Source organism: Mchenga conophoros, linkage group LG1, assembly GCF_057382185.1.
Source record: "Mchenga conophoros isolate Kocher_MC1m ecotype Shallow Benthic linkage group LG1, M_conophoros_male_GT1.1, whole genome shotgun sequence".
Classification (NCBI taxonomy): domain Eukaryota; kingdom Metazoa; phylum Chordata; class Actinopteri; order Cichliformes; family Cichlidae; genus Mchenga; species Mchenga conophoros.
Window position 1 is genome coordinate 5,034,170 of NC_140526.1, and position 20,888 is coordinate 5,055,057.

The 20,888-nt window shown below is 38.8% G+C and overlaps 1 protein-coding gene across 1 annotated transcript; it reads left to right on the forward strand.

Annotated features, from left to right (window-relative positions):
- Positions 1-5,364: 5,364 nt before the first annotated feature.
- On the forward strand, positions 5,365-20,653 carry LOC146582782 (adhesion G protein-coupled receptor G2-like). The gene is made up of 15 exons (XM_085289431.1): positions 5,365-5,499; positions 7,169-7,208; positions 8,358-8,479; positions 11,651-11,714; positions 11,935-12,076; positions 12,473-12,589; positions 13,336-13,458; positions 13,640-13,685; positions 13,867-13,961; positions 15,813-15,934; positions 16,045-16,313; positions 16,384-16,480; positions 17,586-17,715; positions 18,111-18,258; positions 19,348-20,653. The coding sequence occupies exons 1-15, from the start codon at positions 5,484-5,486 to the stop codon at positions 19,440-19,442; spliced, it is 1,626 nt and encodes a 541-aa protein (XP_085145557.1). The 5' UTR covers positions 5,365-5,483; the 3' UTR covers positions 19,443-20,653.
- Positions 20,654-20,888: the final 235 nt, after the last annotated feature.

Below are 20,888 nucleotides of genomic sequence, written 5' to 3' on the forward strand. Positions count from 1 at the left end.
GGGGCGGTCTGCCTCCCCCCACCGCAGGGAAAAGGGTAACACCACCTGGGTCTGGGTGCAGTTCCCCCCTCCAGGGGCAAGGGTACCTAGACCCGGTTTGTAGAGTACGCTTGGGGAGTGTGATCGTGTGTACAGCGTCTCTTTATGTCTGTCTCCACGTTGGTTGAGTGTGGAGTAAGTGCATATGAGAGCATAAGGGTGGGAATGGATGTTTGTGTCTGTGTGTGCCTGTATTTCTGTGTCTATATGTCAGGTTGGGTGTCAGGCGCCACCTCTCTGGGGACATCTCAGGCCCTCCAAGGTTTGGAGGCCTATCTCCCCCTACCACCACTTCCCCTGCCAGTGGCGGACTCCCTCAGACATCGGTGCGTTGGTGGTTCTTTGTGTCCGGGGGTGGGCGTCCAGGTACACACCGGCTCACTCCTTGGCGGCCGCTTATCGGGGCCTGGAGCCTGGGGCTCGCTCGGGCCACTTCGGAGGTGGGGTGCCCCCGGCCTCTCGGCCTGGGGCTCGGTCACTCAGGCACGGCTGGCTGCCGGCGGAGCTCACGGGCGCGTCACTGCAACTCCCCCTGGCTTCTGCTCCGAGGCTGCTGAGTGAGCCCTCATCTGGGACTCTCCTCAGCTCTTTCCGGGACAGTGGCGCGGCTGCCCCTCTGTTGGTCTTCCTTGGTCTCTTGTGTTCTGGGGGCCTCTGGATGTCTGGAGTTTTGATCTCCTCCATACCTGCTTCATGCCCCCCCACACCCTCTAGCAGATCATTACATGAAGGAACCTTTAAAAAACAAAAAACAAGCGCGTCCATGCTCACAGGTGTACACACGGGTGATCACACCCACAAACTACACCCTTTTTGGCTCCTACCTCAAAGCACACTGTGTTCTGTTGATCTTATGTGCTGCACAATAATGTTTAATATTTAGTATTTACTGTCATATTCCCATATATCATTGTGATGTTGTTTATTCTATTACTCTTGTTCTCTTCTGCTTGTTTTCTTTTTTCTTTCTCAGCAGGTGATCCAGGTGATTGATATATGCATTTTTTTTTCTGCTCATTCTGTTGGTTTATGTCTTTTGCCCTTCTCCCCGTCCCTCTTCTCAGCTGTTTCTCTTTCCCTCTTTCTTTCTCCCCTTCTTTCCCCCAGTCAAGTCTGTCCTGTATTCAGTAAGTGAAAATAAAATAAACAATAAAAGGTGAATCAAATGGACCATTACGGCAAGGCTGGGATGGTCAGTTTGGTAAAGTAAATCCGTTGGGCATCTTTCTTCGCCTTTAGACAACAATTCTGATGGCAAAAGAGCCAAACGGGACAGGCAAAAAAACCCCAAAAAAACTGCCTTTTGTTTCTGTAGAAGGTATTTAAACCCAGGGCTGTGCCAGGTTCAGCAGAGACTTTGCCAGTTGTTTGCCCCGCGATGCCTTCTCTCACCGATCTTGGGTTTTTGTTCTTTTTTGATAAAAGGATGTTAGCTACGCTCACCATTTGTCTGCAAGCATTATTGAATGGAAAACTTCCACAACAGGATGGCATCACGAACAGGATGGTCCATGTGGTTGGTGAACAACGGTTCCCGGGACGGGCTCATCACCCCTGAGGGAAAAGGTACCTTTGTCCTCCCGCCTGTTGAAGTGAGGAAATGGAGGAGCCTCTAGACTGTGTGTTTTAGCCAACACTGAGACATTCGACTCTGAGGGGACTCCTGCAGATGGGTGAGCTGTAGCTAACTTATGTACAGTCCTGGAGACTTTTTGTCTGGCCGCGGTGGAGTACCTGCAGACTCCGGAGTTTGAGTCTCTGTAGGAAAAATCCTCGGGTTCGAGTCCCCAGGCCTGTGTTTGGTTCTGGGCCATCACACGAATGGTGGTTCGAGTCCACTGTTGATAATCATTTCCGCATACCGCAATGGGTTAAGTGACGGTATTTTAGCACTTTTCTGCCGGGAATGGAAGAAAGCCATTGCAGAGGATGCTCTGAATGTAAAGGGAAGCTTGATCCAGCGGGCGTTCCAGGGACAAAGCTCAATATCTGACTATGTCAAGAAATGTGGGTAAAAGTATGTTGTGTTAGATGGCAGAGAAGGGTTTTGTGGGAAAGGGTTCAGCATGAACCAGTTGAAAGTTAGAAAAGCAGTTGGAGAGAAAGAAAAAGAGATGTTTGAGAAGTGAGTTAATAGGTTGATGTGTGGGTGAAAATTTTTAAAAACAATGGTGTAAAAACAATGAAAAATAGGAAATAAAGCAATGAAAACTAAAGAAAAAGAAAGAAAAGGAGAGGAGACAGTGTGGAAGTGTGTGAGAGGGGAATTGTCTCCAACTAGTGGGAGAAGGTGGTACTGCAGTCACCAGCTACCCTTGGTGCACACAAAAGAAACAAAATAGGAGTGTTATAATATTATGAAGAGCAATGTTCCCTCTAATTTTTCATGTGTCTGAGCGAATGCACAAACTCCCTGAGCGGTCCCTTGGACCACTGTGAGCAACAGCAGATGTGTGCACTGTGGTCACGCCAGCATCGAATCCGTCCAAGTTACATGGTTTATTAAAATAATCAAATTACAACATTTACATTTATGTGAGACTACCTGTGTGGTTATAACAATAAACACAGCATCCTTTTCTCTTTATGTTTAACTTTATGAATTGATTTATTGTGAGCAACACGAATGTTTGCAGTAAAACAGGAACTAACACACAGAGAGAGACTCAGACACGTGGGCTTGATTCTGATACCAGAGAGAAACAACATGAAAGCATGACAGACCAGAGAAACAAAGGAACGGAACACAGAGAAGACACTCAGACAACTTGGTATTAGTATCTTTCCCAAGGATATTTGGTATGCAGACTGGAGGAGACAGGGATCAAACCATCAATCTTCAGATTAGTAGGTGACCTATTTTACTTCCTGAACCACAGCCACCCCCGAATAACTGTATCCGGTATATATTGTAAGTGGAATCATGTGTGAAGAGATTTCACCTCCACAAACAGCAAATGCATGGTTTGTGACACAGGAGAATTGCACTGTTAGGTGATTTAGTTAATTAATCTGACCTTAGCACTGCTGTTATGTTGCAGGTCAAATTGATCCACTTTAAAAGTTAAATAAAAGTGCAGGTTTAAGGGTTCAGATGTGTCAAAAGCTAATGTGAGACATATTTCACCACAAACAAACAAACACACACTCCCTATTGACCTCTTGCAAAAATAGGGTTGTTTTGACTTTTGATGGGACCCTTTTCCCCTTGTGTGGGCAAACTCCACCTACACTTAGTGGAAACTCACCAGGAAAGGAGCAAACCATATAGAGTTTTACAAAATGAGCAGCAGATGTAAACAGCTGACAGCCATGGAGGCTTTGATCACAGAAGAGGAGGATGTGTCTAAAGATAAAGACCATGTTGAGGTTGCTGCTATTCAGGTAGTCTTGTTCATTTTGTTAAATTGGAAGGAGCTGGATAAAATGCATTTACATGTGTTCTAGGGGTGTGTGTGTGGGGACTGGTAACAAATGGGTCCAAAACAGAAGGATAGGAAAACAGAGGTGTTTAGTAAATAAAATAGTTTTTATTATAGATAATCTTAACTAGAAGAGCCGGCAAGGCCGTTCTTCCAATAACACTAGAAAAAGAAAGAAGGTCGCAACAACAAATAACACAACCAAACAAAAAACTCGACATCACGAGGAGGAACTTCCAGGGGCCCACAGGCCCATCATGTCACTACCAGCAGCTAGCTTTACTGCGGCTGAGGCCCACAAGCTCACACTACTCACATGAAGCAGCTACACTCCCCACTACTCCCCACTACTCCCCACTGCTCCCACTACTCCACACCATAGGCTCTCTTCTGACACAATCTGGAGACACCAGAGAATACCACCCTGCCTCATCCAGTTCATCCCCAACTTCTATGACCTCAGAGAGGTGATTGCTGACTGGGCCCAGGTGGTAAACAAGCCCAATGAACAGCAGCTGTGTCCTGGGAAGAGAGAAGAGTGAGAGAGAGACAGAGGGGTGGCGCAAGAGAGGAGGCGGCAGAGAGAACACCACATTCACACAAGAGTAGTTTCAGGAGGCCCGTAACACATGGATATACATGAATATATCCTCGCTCGGGTCTGTAGGTCAAAGGATACATCAACTTTCAGTCTGTGGGATAATGGTGTGCAGATAAATACTGGAATATCGATTCCTCCGATACCAGATATTTATTCTCTAGAATTGATTCTCATTTTAAAATATTCACATTTTAATAATTTAGGGTACATTTATACTTTAACATTAACGGAAAAACAGTGAAAAGTAGTCATATTATCGGGTTCATCGGAATGATTGACAGAAGCTACTTGACAAACCTGTCACGGTGATATGTAAAATACAGCTGTATAAATGCGTCACAGCTCACGTGTGCTTCCAGGTGCAGCGGGAGAAAACGTGGAGCTGGAAGCACGCGTGTAGCTGAATTTGGAAAGTGTTGACGTTCTGTTGACATTTAAACAACAGGGACTTCCTCGTATGATAAATATTACAGAATCCCATTTGTTCAAATTTACATTCACAAATATGGTCATGAAATTAGTAATTAGTAAATAAATACATGCTACAGTACATAGCTGTATTAGTTTACCTTGGGGGTCATATGTGTGTCCCTGCCATCACATGGATTCAGTTGGACTAGATTTAGTCAGGTAAAGATGTAGCGTAGAGCATTTAAAGAGCATTACGTAGGTTGGGTATCATTAAAATATATGCAGTAGCTGTAAGCTACAACTCATAATATTTCATACATAAGATAGATCAATATAACCTGTATTGATAAAATGTTTCTCAGTTGTTTTATGATTTTCAATCAGTCACACTCATTTTTCATTTGAAAATTTAGGTACTTACTTTTCATGTTTTTTTATTTCTTGTATAATAATTCTTTCTAATTAATAAGAACAAGAAGTCTGATGTCTTTTATTCATTACAAAAGGTATACATTATAGTATACTGTATCATCGATGCCATCCTGAATTTTACTTGCTATCAGATCGGAATAGAAATCAGTATTGCACGTCACTGGCAGCCAGAGAGCAGCAGGCGATAGAGATGCTTTGGGTTTGTTTAGGGGAGCTGTTAGGTGTCCATGTTTTTCAACTGGTATTTCTTTCTATATTTTTTTTTCTGTTTTGCAACACAGATTCTCTTTGGGGTTGCATAAGGAAGGTTGTCTGGTGTTTAAAAAACTCTAACAGCTCAAACACAGCTGGCGAATGACAAGGGACAAGCCATAAATGGTTTGTCCAACCTGAAAAGAGAAGAGAGTAGTAGAGATAGATATATGTTGATAGTTCCGCCTCTTGTTTCAGATAGTTTACATGTCATTTTATGAACTTGGCAGGAATCTTTCCAAGCGGAGCAGGTTTACTCATTTGCATTTTTCCTGCTGTCACATCAGGTGTGTTCTGGATTGTTTTCAGGTGAAATCATTTCTACAATGAGATCCAAAAAGGGTAGGCTATCATGTTGTTGTCCTTATATTAGAGAGCTCTTTTAGCTTTGTGTATTGTCCTTTAGTGTATTGAATTAGAGTATTTCGTCGTATGTGTTTTTATGTGTCCAGTACTAGTTTATGTGTAACTGCGGTTTACTTATTGATGCCTTTTTTAGTGAGGAAGTGGACAGTGCATCCTCGGTTTTTTAACATAAAACTCATTGTTGCATCCCAAATATGATCTCCTTAGACTAATTTTTAGTTTTAGTATCCTTATTTTCCTCTGACTTGTCTCTTCTGTGTCTAGGTTCTAGATCTAACATAATGTAATGGAAGTTTGTTAGGCACAACCACCACAAGACACAATACTGAAAGACAATGGCACTACACATATTCCTTAAAAAGTAAACTTTTAGCACTTACTTCAGATATCCTGCTATCAATCGGCAACTGAATGAAGTCAAGCTTGCTGTGATAATTCACTGAAAATTACGTCTACAGCCGAAATTCTCATTTAACGTAACTTATATCAATGTGACATTTAATTATTAGATGTCCATTCAACATCCTTCCTGTTCTAAAGGATTACAACCACAATACAAATGCCATACAAATACACCTGGCTGCAGGAATACAGATTGAAATCTGTCTGGAGATTCTCTCTAAATTACAAAGAAGTTACTTGCAAACTTCCAGCAATCTCTCTGAGAGGGACTGCAATCAGTCCAGGTCAGACTGTCACTCTTTGCAGAATGGTGGCTATCAGGCGGTCTGTGCAATTGCAGTGTGATCAAAAGTGGTCATGAGTGTTCAAGAGCCTCAAGTTCTGGGCATCCACCAGTTATAATCTGCTGGAGAATGTGAAAACATTAAAAAGAGCCACCAGGCTGCCACTGATTCATTTTCATTTGTTGTTGTTAATTCAAGGAGGTTGCAATCCTATTTGTATTTGTGTGATTGTTTGATTCTCCATATTCAAAGTGCGTTTAGTGTTGGACAAGTTTGTTCAGCTAACGTTATCACTGGATGGTGGTGCAGGGGATGAGCCCTCTTGATGTTTAGTATTCTGAGTAGGGCTGCAGATTAATTATTATGGTAATCTATCAATTATTTCATCGATTCATCGAGAAATTAGATAAGAAATGCTTTTGGCTTATCAATGAGCAATAATAAATATTCAAATGAGAACAAACACAGGTCTTAAGTTGAACTACATTCAACATCTGTCCAAAAACAACAACTAAATCATTTGATTTTATGTCCGTGCCATATTGAAATTTAATTTTTAAAATAAACTGTTTCTATGTCAAGCATCATATGTATAATTGTCTACTTTACAATATAAAAGGGCCATTGGTGCTGTACAAATAAAATGAATTGAACTGAAAGAAAGCATTTCTTAAATGCAAAAAGTATCTAAATAATCAGAAGTACAATCAAAGGTCAAAGTCACATAAAATACGGTATATATGGAATCTAAGAAATTTACCTTTACTATGTGTTCTTGGAAACCTTTCTGACATTAATAGGAGGCAAGTTTTTGTGTAGCTGAAAACAGACATTATAATGTCTCAGGTCATTTACACGTCATTTTTTATAAATTTACAGAAAACATTGTCAAAGACAGCAGTTTACTCATTTTCTTTTTTTCCAATTGTTACATAATTCGTGTTCCATTAACTTTTCAGGGGAAATGAATTCTACAAGGGCATCTAGCATCATGCAAGGGTATGCTTCATTTTTGTTCTCTTTATGTTAGAGATGCTTTCTTTATTAAGTATTTAATCTGTTTAATGCTAGTTTAAGAACACAAAATAAATATGAATATCAGGACTAAAAGTTGCCTATTGATGATTTTTGCAAAGGTACATGGCAGTAAGATTGTGGGGGTTTCTACATGCATGTTTTTTCTAAACATATTTTTCTATGAATATAATAATCATTATCATTATGATTATTGTAGTTGTTGCTATTGTTATTTTCATATATTCCATTCCATTGGATGAGTATTCCACATCCAAAACATTTTTCATTTAAATAAGGATACATTCAGATAAATATTTTGCTAATTCTCTTACTGACATGTGCAGTAAGGGGAAACTGTGCAATCTTATTGAAACACAAATGCAAAAGTACCCTGCCTCACTATTCCTAATGTTTTCTTTTTTTAATTAACACGCCAATTCTTTGCCTGTTTGATGTTAGAAGGCAATTGCATCAAATTTTCAATATAAACAATAACATCTTATATATAGAATCAGAATCAGAATCAGAAAGGGTTTTATTGCCAAATGTTGAGCAGGTTTACAACATTAGGAAATTGCTGCGGTGCGGTGGATCATAGCTTGGTCATTTTCAACCACACTAGGGAAGCTCGTCCCATTTTGACCCTGGGGCCTTCAGGTCATGCTCGGCACAAATGTTCCTGTATACTATGCTTGCCACTTTATGGCATTCTAGCATCTTGCACCTTGCACCCGAGCCTGTCCCAACTATTTGAGAAGGGTTCCTGCCATCAAACTCAAAATTACCTTATTTTTTTTCTTAAAATGTTGAGCTTAAAATTGTTAGATGTTTTGTGTGCGTTCTATTGTGAATAAAATATGGGTTCATATTTATAATCAAATGTATATTTATAATACAAATCACTGCATTTTGTTTACATTTACATTTAACACAGTGGCCCAGCTATAATTGAAATTGGGGTAATAGTTATATAAACCGATGCTCTTCACATTGGACTGATGATGATGAAGTTTATCACAAGGCCTATTCACCTTGATAAAAAACATGTAACTATAAATGAATAAGTGGTGTTTTGTTGTTGTTGTTGTTGTTGTTGTTGTTGTTCTAAACTGATTCTCTCCATTTCCCCAGGATAACATGTTGCATGCTTTGGTGGCTGTTGTCTTTTGTATCTCATGGAAGCTTCTCCTGGAGCTGTGTATCAGGAGCTTCCTGTGGCAATTATTGCAGTTCAGTTTGTAATGAAACATTCTGTAAGTGGTTTAATGCATTTCTCTTAACTTTATCTTAAGTAAACTGAGAAGAGACAGGGACAAGTTTTAGATGAATTTCATAAATATTCTTTATTTATTAGGGTGGCAGCGTGGTGCAATGCTTAGCATTGTCGCTTCACAGCAGAAACCCCAGGTTTTGAATTCACTGTGGGACCTTTCTGTGTGGCATTTGCTTGTTCTTCCATGCTTTGGTGGGTTCTTTCCAGTTACTCTGGTTTTCATCCACAGTCCAAATATATGCATTGGCCTAGGTTAATTGGTGAGTCTAAATTAGGCATAGGTAAAAATGTGAGTGTGAAGGGTTGTCTTTCTCTCTGTGTTAGCCCTGGTTGTGGTAACCAAATCTTCCTTAACCACAAACACTTCCTTCCTTCCCTCAACTTTAGTTGCCTCTGGAACACATTTAGAGAACAATGGTTCAAGTGTTAAATCCTCTTTCTGTAGCCAAGCAACCTCACTAGCACTAGGGAGAGCCTCGGACTTCAAAGGATATAAAATGTGTTCAGCTACTCTTGTTCTCTTCACCTTTTCATGTCTTCTCTGTCACGTGCTCTTTTTTGGTTTAGAATGAGTGCTAGACTCGTCCAATGGCGCATCCTCATTTGCAAAAGGCAATTCATCCAAACCCAAAGCATTAACCTGTTGCTCCTTTGCTTTTGACCTTGTGACCGCTAACAAACTTTCAACTGCTTCAGCCTGACATGAATGCTTGGTTATTAGCTCTGTAAATATTGGAAGATCACGGCCCAACACCACTTGATAAGGCAGAGTTTGCAGCACTCCCACTGAAAGAGTGTAACACTGGCCTTCAACTTCAATTGCAACCTCAGCAATTGGGTACGATACCTTATCACCATGAATACAGCACACATTCACTGTGGAGGCCTATCTCCCCCCACCACTTTCGCTGCCAGTGGCAGACGCCCTCAGACAAGGGTGGATGGATGGGCATCCAGGTACCCATCGGCTAACTCCTGGTGGCTGCTTGTCGGGGCCTGGAGCCTGGGGCTCTCTCGGCCTGAGGTTCGGTCACTCTGGCACAGCTGGCTGCCAGCGGAGCTCACGGGCACGTCACTGCCCATGAGCTCCGCTGTTTATTATATTGCTCTCTTTTTCTTTGCTTGTTTTCTCTTTTTTCTTTCTCAACAGGTGATCCAGGTCATTGATATATATATTTTTTTGTCTGTTTGTTTTGTTGGTTTTTGCCCTTTATCACCGTCCCTCTTCCCCGCTCTTTTTCTTTCCCTCTTTCTTTCTCCCTTTTCTTTTCCCCAGTCAAGTCTGTCCCGTGTTCAGCAAATGAAATTAAAATAAACAATAAAAGCAAAGGTGAATCAAATAGACCAATACGGCAAGGCTGGGGTGGTCCATTTGGTAAAGTAAATTCATTGGGCATCTTTCTTTGCCTTAGACAACAATTCTGATGGCAAAATAACCAAATGGGACAGGCAAAAAAACAAACAAACAAACAAACAAAAAAAAAAAAAACAAGTACCCCAATTGATGGCTCATGTTGCTGACATTCAAATTCATTTTTGTGATTCTCACTGACTTCAGTTTGTCTAGCAGAACAAATGTAATTTTTACTAACAGACATCTTTGTACACTGAGCTTTAAGATGACCTATTTGACCACACAAATGACATGTTTTATTGGTTTTATTTTTTGTCTCAGATCTGGCAGGATCTGAGTTATACCAGTTCTGTCATGTGTGCTTAGCGTTTAAGTCAGTTCCACCACCTAACTCGTTCGATGGCATGTTGGAAAAAAAAACCTAGCTTGAATGAAGTCTTTTGATGGTCGACAAGCTGCTAAGAAAGCTTCAGCCAGTTCTGCTGCGTGCTTGGAAGTCTTTAGGATATGTTCCTTAAACCACATCTGCATATCAGGATTCAGAACCTTGAGAAACTGTTCCATAACAATGGAATATCCAATTTGATCGTTCGTCTTTGGGGTTCCCTCTTCTCCAAAAGTACTAGAACAAAACCTCATTCGATAGGTGTCAAAACTTATTTCATACTTCTGCAAGACAGCACACTTTACTTTTGCATAGTCCATAGTGTCATCAATATCCATAGCTACATAGGCGGAACAAGCTTTCCCAGTTAGCAGTGGTGCTAGGTGAAGAGCCCACTGATCTCGTGGCAATTAGTAATTCTTTCAAATGTGATCAAATAATGTTCAATGTCCTTACCTTCACTGTCAGGTTGAATTTTTGGCACCTTCCAGTCTGAATGTCTCATCAGTGTTGAAAGCTGTGCTTCACTGGGTTGATGTACTGGCTCCAAGTCAAACTTATTTGATTCTTGTGTGCTGGAAGATGGTTCTGGAGTAGGTCCTCTTGAAGACGCAGATGTAGATGCTTGAACTTCAAGCAACTGACGCTATTGGTTGCCCTGCTGCACCTGCTGTTGAACCTGGGCAAACTGATGCCGGATTTGCCTGCATCTATCCTCCTGGTGCTTGTGCTCTTGCTCCAGTTTAGCATCGAGTTCAGCCTGCTGTTGCATCAGAGTTCGCAAACGTTTGGACAATTCAGCCACATTCTCTTGTCCATCAATATAGCCACTTACTGCCCCTTGTTGGTCGCTGCCATCTTGTAAATCACCTGCTTCACATTCTGGAACAAGCCCTCTCTTTGCTTGGGTAGACATCTTCTCCACTCATTAATTGGCCTGGAAACCCACTGCTGCTGCCACCAAATGTGGTAGAACTTGACTTAAGCGGCCAAAGAAGTGCAGGAGACAGATGCTGTCCAGTGTAGCGAGTGATTTATTCACCATTTTGTGACCAAACCATATTTACAAAAATAAATTTAAAAAAAAACTCAACTCCATAATTAACTCAGTTCAAATAAACATAACTAAACTTAAATCAACGGAAATTAAGGTCAAACTCCATACAGCTACACTGACCTGGTCCTTCCTTCCTGAACACCTGCGTTCACCCGCTTAAATAGTCCACTCACCCCTGGACTATTCCATTAGGTAGGTGAGAAGAACCAGAACCAGAACCAGTCCATTTACTTCTTTTGCACAAAGTAGTCTATGGCTAAAAGTTCATGATACAATGAATAATGTCTATTTTGAGCTGAAACGTAATACCCCCATGAAAAATTTATTTAAATTGTTTCCTTTAATTACTTTACAGCCAGCTGCTGTATGAGGTATACAACAAACATCCTGGATGGTTCAACCCAAACAAACCCTGCTGAGTAAGCATTTTATTTACCCTAAATACATGATTTTTTTTTTCAGTTTGTCAGAATTTGGTGTTTGAACATTTGTGTGGTGGGTGAGTGCAATTTGTAAAACACTTTACATTAAAAATGAAGAATTTGGTAATATTAAGAATATTTTTGTGTTATTGAATCGATGACAGGGTGTAAACTAATATAATACTTGTGATGAACTATTCTTGTCCTTTTCCACCAGAGCCTTGATGAGCCTAGAAAAAATTCTAGAAGAAACTCCAGTAAAAGGAGTCATAAATATATCTTCAGGCAATTTTGTGGCTCTCCTCTTCAAACCCACTGGTTCCTTTACAGGCCTTGAAATTTATGCCAGTGACAATGAGGTAAAAACCCAAAAGACAGAAAGGATTGACACTGCTGTTTTCACTTTTTGGGAGCAATACTAACCACGTCCAATCATTTCTTTGGCTTGGGCTGAAATATCTGAACAACTGTTAGACGATATTTAAACAATGTGTACACACACTTTGATCTCAGATGATGACTTTTACTGATTACTGCTTTGATTGACATTGCCTTGAGCACAATTTGCAGGTCATATTATTTTCTTATCAATTATTACATCACTGAACAAATTTCCATTTCTAAATTTCCTTGCTATTAATACTTCAAAAAGCCTTTTAAATACCATCAACTGTGCAGTAGCTGTGACAGTTCTATCATACTATTTCATGTATTCAAATGCAATATTTCTCCCTCTGTTTCTGGGAATGATATAGGCAGGATTGAGTCAGGTCCCCAAGAGCAAAGTGCATGTTCAGCTACCAAGCACTCTGGATATTGGACAACAGGACAAGATTGTGTTCTCCTTGTTTAAGTTGCCTGAAACAAATGGGGTAGGGCAGCATATGGGCTTCTGTAAAATACTTTGTTTCTTCTGTTGTGTATAAAATTCTCCACAATTTTCTCACAGTCAATATGAAATATGTTTTGAGTTCTAAATCAAGCTTGTTCCAATGAATCCCATGGATACTTGATTCGACTGGGTATTGGGGAGCTATCTTGTTATTTGATTTGTGAGCAGGTACCATTTTTAAACCTGATTTATCTTTTACTGTTGTAGTGTTTATAGTTTATTTCTGCACGTAACTCCAACTGCAAATTCACATAGATTTTTTTTGTGATTGATTGTATATCATTGGCCAAGTTTTAGCCAAGTTCACACTCATTCAGAATTCCTTTCAGTATTTTTGTACATAATTTGCTTTATTATTATTACAAAGGAAAAAAAGTAAATGGGTTAAGGGTTGTGTTACACATCATGCAGGCTGAATTATGTTTTGAAAAAAGAGGAAGAGTTACTCAAACACAGTGATGCACAAGAAGTTGATCTTTTGGTATTATGTAAATCAAAATGTAAAGCAATACAAATTTAGAAACATTTGAATTTAGGGGGTAGAGTAGTAGTACATGGGAAAAGACAAACCTCTTGTTTTTACTAAGATGTAAATGACAGATTCAAAACAGTGCGACATTATCTCTGAGTTGCTTTCCCCTTTTGCAGTTAGAATTTTATAAAAATCTTACGTAAAATCATTATGAACAAACTTTTAAATGAACTGGTGTATGTGTTGCATTCTAGACTGATGCGGGAGTGTTATATGATGTATATGAGCGAAGACTGGTTATCCTGAGTGTGCAGGGCAAGCGAATATCAGGTCTTAAGGATCCTGTCAACATCACCATAAACTTTAAGGATATAAATGTAATTATAATTTCATTTCATCACTTGTTCCACTCTTGCATATTGATATATAATCCTGAATATTATGGAAGTCTGTGTAAATTATTATTATTACTAAAAGTTAGTAAAAAAATATAGATGCATAACACTAAACAGATATAAAATAGTTATTTTGTTATATGTCTGTTTATTTTTGCCATAGAAAACCCAGGAACCCTCCTGTCAGTTCTTTAATTTTTCAACAAACAGTGAGTAACCAAGCATGATGTCTCTCATAAAAAGTAATATGTACCATAACTATGTCTTTTTTAAATTTGTAGTCATCTGGGTTTCTAGTTTCACTCAACATTACAGATTTCTGAGTGAACTGATATAATTAAGAGGTGACAGCATCTCATGGATAATAGTTGTTTTTGTTTCACTTACCAGATTTCAGTACGGATGGCTGTCGCACTCGGTGGACTGATGGTCAAAGTAATGTCACCTGTTCCTGTGACCATTTCACATACTTCGGCGTGCTCATGGTAGATTTATTCTTTTTTAATATACAAAGTATAATGAACAAAAAAAGGCATAAAATTATGCCAGTAATTTAAGAAATCTTTTAAATAAATAAATAAGAAGGAGAGTTTTAAAAAGAATTACATCACAGTTTTGTCATGCCTCAGTTAGGCTTGTTAAATCCAAAAGTTTAGGAAAACACTAAACAAGTATTGCTTGCTATGAAGGTTTGCCAGGGTTAGGGCTGCCACGATTAGTCGACTAGTTACGATTACGTCGACTATCAAAATCGTCGCCGACTAATTTAATAGTCGACGCGTCGTTTGAAGCTTTGTAAGATCACAAAAGACGCAGGAATAAGTAGTAGGATTTAAGCGTGTAATAACGGACCGAAACAGAAGATGGCAGCACTGCATGTACAAGGATGCCAGCTGCCATTAACCCCGAAGAAGAAGAAGCTATGTCCCAGAATTCATAGCGCAGCCCAGCTCAGTTTCCAACAATGGCAGCAGCTAGTTAGTTTGAATATTACTGGTATTATTCTTTCTGGGTCACAAAATAAACGTTTAACATATATTCAGGCGAGAATGTAGCTGTGTAAACTTTAAATATCTGCTCAGTTTATCAAGACACCACATATTTTCAAAAACACTCCGACGTTTTCGGAGACGTCTGTTACCCACTAGCTCGATAGCTAGCCGGGGGCAAGGCTCACTAGCGCCGGTGAGAACACTGGCCTCCCAGCAAACAGTTTTCAAACCCACCGCTGTCTTTCGCTACTCAGGTTAAACATATATGAGTCACTTAGATAACTTAAAAATGTTATTGTTTTGCTTTTTTTTGTATTTTATTTGTTCCTGAGTAAATCGGTTTGGCTGAGATTAAAGTTACAGTTTTTACACAACTGAATAAACGTCAAGCAGACAGCTGATCATCAGAAGTGTGAGATGCTCAAGAATATACTCCGGTGTCCTGTTATATTTTAGATAGCAAGGAGCAGACGGCTGAGTTTATTAAACTCCACCGAAACAATCTGCAAATTTCATTAAAATGTAATAAACTAACATCTTGTCTTTTTTAGTTAGCACATACCTTAAAAGCTTAAAGCTGTAAGCTAATGATAGTTATATAAGAGCAGATGCTGCTGGTGCAATAAGCTGTAGGTTTTACGTCCAATGGATGCATGATCTGATTAGTCGACTAATCGCAAAAATAATCGGTGACTAGTCGACTATCAAAATAATCGTTTGTGGCAGCCTTAGCCAGGGTAAGAACATTTATATGCAAATATTAGTAAATGAGGTCCAGTGTCCTTCAGACAGGCAAGAACAAAATGGAGGCAACGTACAAGAATACCAAACATGGAAAAGGTCCACGCAGCTCATACTCAAGCGTGGAATGATGTGGTACCTTGCAGTCATTGAGCTGACTGCATTCACGGTGTACCTATGCATTACAGTGTCAAATGTGAGGCACTCTGTCTGACAGCTAAAGCTTGGGTCAGGCAACAAGCTAATGACCCCTACACACCAGCTACTGGAATAAAAGTTGTGAGTTTATTATAACGGATACAGTAACATTTAATTAGCTTTCTGTTAAAAACAGCAGAGGTGATTTAATATGCCAGTTAACTTGCCAATTGTAACAAAAGCAGTTAGGTCTGAAATATTGTTATTAAAGTTAAAAAGGCTAAACTTAAACATTTTGTAAAATGAATAAATTTAAAAAAAACTATCTTAAATAAATAACCGCCCCATTTTTAGGATTTGTCCACCTAGTAAATATAGAATCACTAAACTTAAAACATCTAAAAACCTCAATTTTGTGCCACTAATAATGTGAACAAATAATGTGAAAGTGTATTTGCTCCACAGACGTCTCCTTCTGTGCACGTCTCAAAAAAAGAAATTGAGATATTAGCATACATTTCTGTGATTGGCTGTAGCGTGTCTCTCTTTACTCTGATCATCACCGTTTTACTCTTCATCACAAACAGGTAATTTGTGGTTTTTTGTTTTTGTTTTTTTCCCCATCAACATATTTTTCAATCAAATATGACAAAGAAAGTTGTCATTTACAATAGATCCCTTCTTCTCTATCCAACAGGACGCTCAGAAAAGATGTTTCTATGAACATCCACATCAATCTCGTCATCGCCCTGATCCTCCTCAACCTGCACTTCCTGCCGAGTCAGGCAGTGGCAGCACACCCCTCCACTTGGCTCTGTTTCTACATGGCTCTTGCCCTTCACTACTCCCTGTTGGCCACTTTCACCTGGATGGCCTTGGAGGGGTTCCACCTCTACCTTCTCTTAGTCAAAATCTTTAACATTTCTGTCAGCAGATACATTCTCAAACTCAGTGTGGTGGGATGGGGTAAGTGGAATCCTTCAAACAGGAAGCAGTCAGCAATCTTGTGCGTGACTAATCATTTTTTGTGTTTCAGGTGTTCCTGCAGTCATTGTGTCAGTGGTGGTTATCACAGACAGAGGCTTTTATGGCCATGTCCCTCTAGACAGATCAAACTATGATGACATGAAAATGTGAGGAAAATATTTATTACACAGAGTCATTCATCTCTCTCTCTCTCTCTCTATATATATATATATATATATATATATATATATATATATTAGGGGTGCAACGATACACAAAATTCACGGTTCGGTTTGATGTTTTTTCGATAAAAAAAATGTTCATGCTTTTTTAATTTGTCATTTATTAAAATTATAAATATATATTTTAAGTCAAAAGTACAGTTTTTAAATTTAATGTTGCTGGAACAACAAAGGGATAAAATAATAAATCTATCTGATCGAGAAATCACTCATCTTTGGAAAAGAGAGTTTGTTACAGAGAAATGGCTCTTTCCAAAATAAAAGCTATACTATACGCTTCTTCTGAGCTATATTCTCAGCAGCATATTAAACATATCAGGTCCCCATAAGGAGAATCATGTGCTAACGACTGTCTAAATGGCTCGGGTAAAATTTGTAGCATGCGTGCTTGTTGTTTTTGTCTGCTTCCACTTGTCTTTGCACTAGGATGATGTCGGCATAAATGTGCAGTCATATTCGTTGTGTTCCCACTAGTGCTTTCAGGTTAATCTCGTTGAAATGACATTAACGCCACAACACAGCAAATCTCCGTTAACGAGCTACCGCGGATCGCCCCGTGCGTGGGGCTAGACGGCATCAACACGTTAACGAGCAAACTGCACTAACGCAGTAGTTCCCACCCATGTAATTGAGCATTGCGTGGCACATCCGACATACTGTTTTACTTTTGTCCATGACGCGCTTACCTTCAGGGTCATACGTCACATGAAGACCAAAATAGTTCCAAACGCCAGATCTGAATGAGGGTGGGGGAGATTAAATTTGCCATGTTACAACGAGCTTAGCTTCTGTCTTGCTAGCTTGCCCTGCGCTCAGTGGATCTGCGCTCGACAGTGCAGCCTAGGCGGAGTAGTCGAACGCAGATCCACTGAGCTCTCAACACAGACAGCATCGTCAGAAGAAACGTTGATAAAAAAAATTAAAAATTTTGTATTGTTCAATACATATGCATACCGAACTGAAAGCACTATATATATATAAACATATAACTGTGTGAGATGAAATCACTGTCTGTTTTCTTTCTTTGTAGATGCTATATATCTAATGAAACAGTGAAGGCGGTCACTACTACTGGACTGTTCACCATGGTGTTCCTCTTTAACATGATCATGTTTATGGTGACAGTCAAACGTGTTTTGAATGTTGGGTATAACAAAGAGGTATGAGTTATTCTTGTAATCCTTTTTTAAATAAACTTCAACCTTTGATATTTATAGTAATTTCCAAATCCTTCCACAAAATTGTATCCTTTGATAAGCCCGCCAACAATGAACTGGTCTTAACAACAAGGACTGCTGGTTTTTCGAGATAATTTTCATTTCTTTGCATGAGAAATGGTTCAATGTGGATTTTTAAATAAACTGTTTACATTCCAGTAATATTTCAGTACCTAAAACCTAATTTCCATTACAGTGTCTATAAAAAATAAATAACAACAAAAAAAAAAATACTGAAGAATTCCTGTCATTACCTTTAAAACACATGTGAAGGCCTCTGTTAGTTTCAGATTTTGTCTCTAATCTGCTGTGTCTTGTGTCATTTTGTTTTTGGACAGCTTCGCCACAAAAACGCCAAGCAAGCAATTTTTCCCCTGCTGGGTGTCTGCGCTCTGCTCGGCATTACCTGGGGCCTGGTCTTCTTCTCGTTCAGTAACCTGACCAACATTTCCCTCTACCTTTTCTGTCTCCTGAACTCATTGCAAGGTCTGTATATTGTGTTTCATTCATTTAGTTCTTCTGTGTGTGTGTTTGTGTGTGTTCAATCAAAAATTACTACTAAATCTAACCAAAATAACAGAAAATAATTGTGGATTTTAACAAGTGAAATGAATGTAAACTTAATTTCATCGCAGTTTTTAAAAGGCCAAACGTATTTATGCATGACTTCATTTAAATCAGCCGATTCTACAGGATCAGATCTGAACTTTTTTCAGATTTGGTGGTTTTAATATGAAATAACCACTAGTGACTCCCAAAATATGGGTTAGGATTCCGTTGTGGTCACATCAGTTGGGTATGATGGGTCTTTTGCAAGAATACTGTATGACATTATAAAAAAGACTTTTATATTAGTCCTGTGATGGACTGGCAAGCAGTTCGGGGCATACCCTACCTGTCAAAGCTCAGATAAAATCCAGTCCCCCAGTGAATCTAAATTAGATATGTGGCTGTGAAAATAGATGGTTGAAATAAAAGTTGAAATGACCAGAAAATGCATATTTAACCCTTTCATGCATACTAGTGACTACAGTGGACAGCTATTCGAAGGCTGTTTTCTTGTATTTGTGTCATTGCTGATGGTTTACGTGCACATTAACCACTACACTGGACACTGATGTGTCACGTCACTCCATACCCTGCCATGTTAAAAAAAGAAAAAGGAAAAAATTACATGTTTAAAAAAATGAAGTTAAAAATGCACATAGAAGTACAAAAATCATTTTCATGCCTAAAGATAAATGAAAAAACTTGGTCTTTCACGTGGAATTCCAATAAAATTGATTCATGTTTGTGGCTGTAATGTGACAAAATGTGGAAAAGTTCAAGGGGGGCGAATACTTTTCCAAGCCACTGTACTATCAAATAGATGGTTCTATTTTTAGCAGATTTCAATACAACTGTTTCTGTTGGGGTGTGTTTTGTTTGTTTGTTTTTGTTTTTTACCATCTATGGATAAACAGCAATCTGACACTGTTGAAATATCAGGTTTATTGCATGATTTGTATGTCTGGCTCACTGTCCAAACCTCCTCTATTTAACTCTCTCTTGCTCTCTCTTCTGTTTGCCTTGCAGGTTTTTTCATCTTCCTGTGGTTTGTATGTTCATTAAGAAGGCTTAAAAAATCAGCTGAAGCAACTTCCTCCAGTAAGATGATCAACAGCAAATAACAAGAGTTCGAGAAGTGTGTTCATGGAATTTACTTTACTTTACTTTACTTTATTGATTTATATAGCAATCTTCACAGGATAAAAACCACAAAGTGCTTCACAATAATATAAAACACATAAACATAAAACAGTACAATCAAACATACAGTACAAATCTAATTAAAAGCTAATCTAAATAAGTGAGTCTTAAGATGATGTTTAAAAGAATAAATAAAATTCCGGAGGGAGAGAATTCCACAACCTGGGGGCCACCACTCTAAAAGATCTATCAACTCTGGTTTTAAAACGTGTTTGGGGAACTACCAACAGCCTTTGATTAGATGATCTCAGGCTGCGAGAAGGAGTGGGAGGTTCTAAGAGATCAGAAATATAGGCAGGAGCGTCATGATTCAAAGCTTTAAAGTCAGTTTTTAAAAGGACAGTTTATGGACTTCCAAACTGTTCAGCTCTACTGCTCTTCTGAGCAGTAGAGCTGAATATTATCAGCATAAAAGTCAGGGAACTGCCTAATTTCACATTATAATTTTGGCTTTAGATTGTCTGCATGTATAACCATGTACCATGTGTAATGAAATGGGATGAGGGATTTATCTTTCCAAGATATTATGTTTAGATAAGATGTTTATTCAAGTTTCTTTTCTTCTATGAAGGGCAATTCTGTGAAAATTGTGAAATGGTGAAACTGAGAGAATAATTTCTGCAGAAAATCCTGATCTGACCTGATCTTTCTGTCCTGATTGGCCCTGGTTCATTGTCTGTCAAGTCATCTATTCTACTTTTATACAATGCATAAGGATCTGATCTTAGTTTTAGTTGTGTAGAGCTCTGACATTTGTAATTCTGATATTCTGGTATTGTTATCTAGATAATTACTGCATATCATATTTTATGTGAGATTTTTAAATATATCTTCAGGTGTGTCTTCTTACATATATAAAATGCATTTGTGAATACTTTCAGTACTATTTTGCTTATCTAAGCATGTATCTGTATCTGAGTTTACCAGAGGCTATCATGTCAATATAAACAATAAAAACTGGAAATTGTGCAGCTTCATTCTATTTTTGTATTAAGTTTTTTTTTCTTGTTTTTGGAGGGCCATTTTTTCCAGTGTGGCATCTTTGTGTGAGTAAATTTGAGTTGACATACCTGATTTACAACATTTCACTGAAATGTTTATTTATGATTGCAGTCATTATATTGCTTGCTGATGTTTTAAACTATTTTACATGTAAAGATACTATTTCCAGCTGCAACTATAAAGACAAACCTTTAAAAGACTGCCATGTGAATACTGATTTTGCAAGTGGTAAATGAAAAAGCCTGACTTTTAAAAAAGCTTTTCAAGTAGGGATGGTAATTGAGATCATTTTAGCAATTCCATTATTGCTATCAATTTGATACCAAGTCTCATTGGGTTCTCATTGACTCTGATTTGAGAGTCAC

What these genes read in the sequence shown, in the direction of transcription:
- LOC146582782 (XM_085289431.1), top strand. An exon ending in GCATCTAGCATCATGCAAGG is followed by an intron (nt 7,209 to 8,357) that starts GTATGCTTCATT and finishes CCATTTCCCCAG; the next exon opens with GATAACATGTTGCATGCTTT. An exon ending in ATGTTGGGTATAACAAAGAG is followed by an intron (nt 17,716 to 18,110) that starts GTATGAGTTATT and finishes GTTTTTGGACAG; the next exon opens with CTTCGCCACAAAAACGCCAA.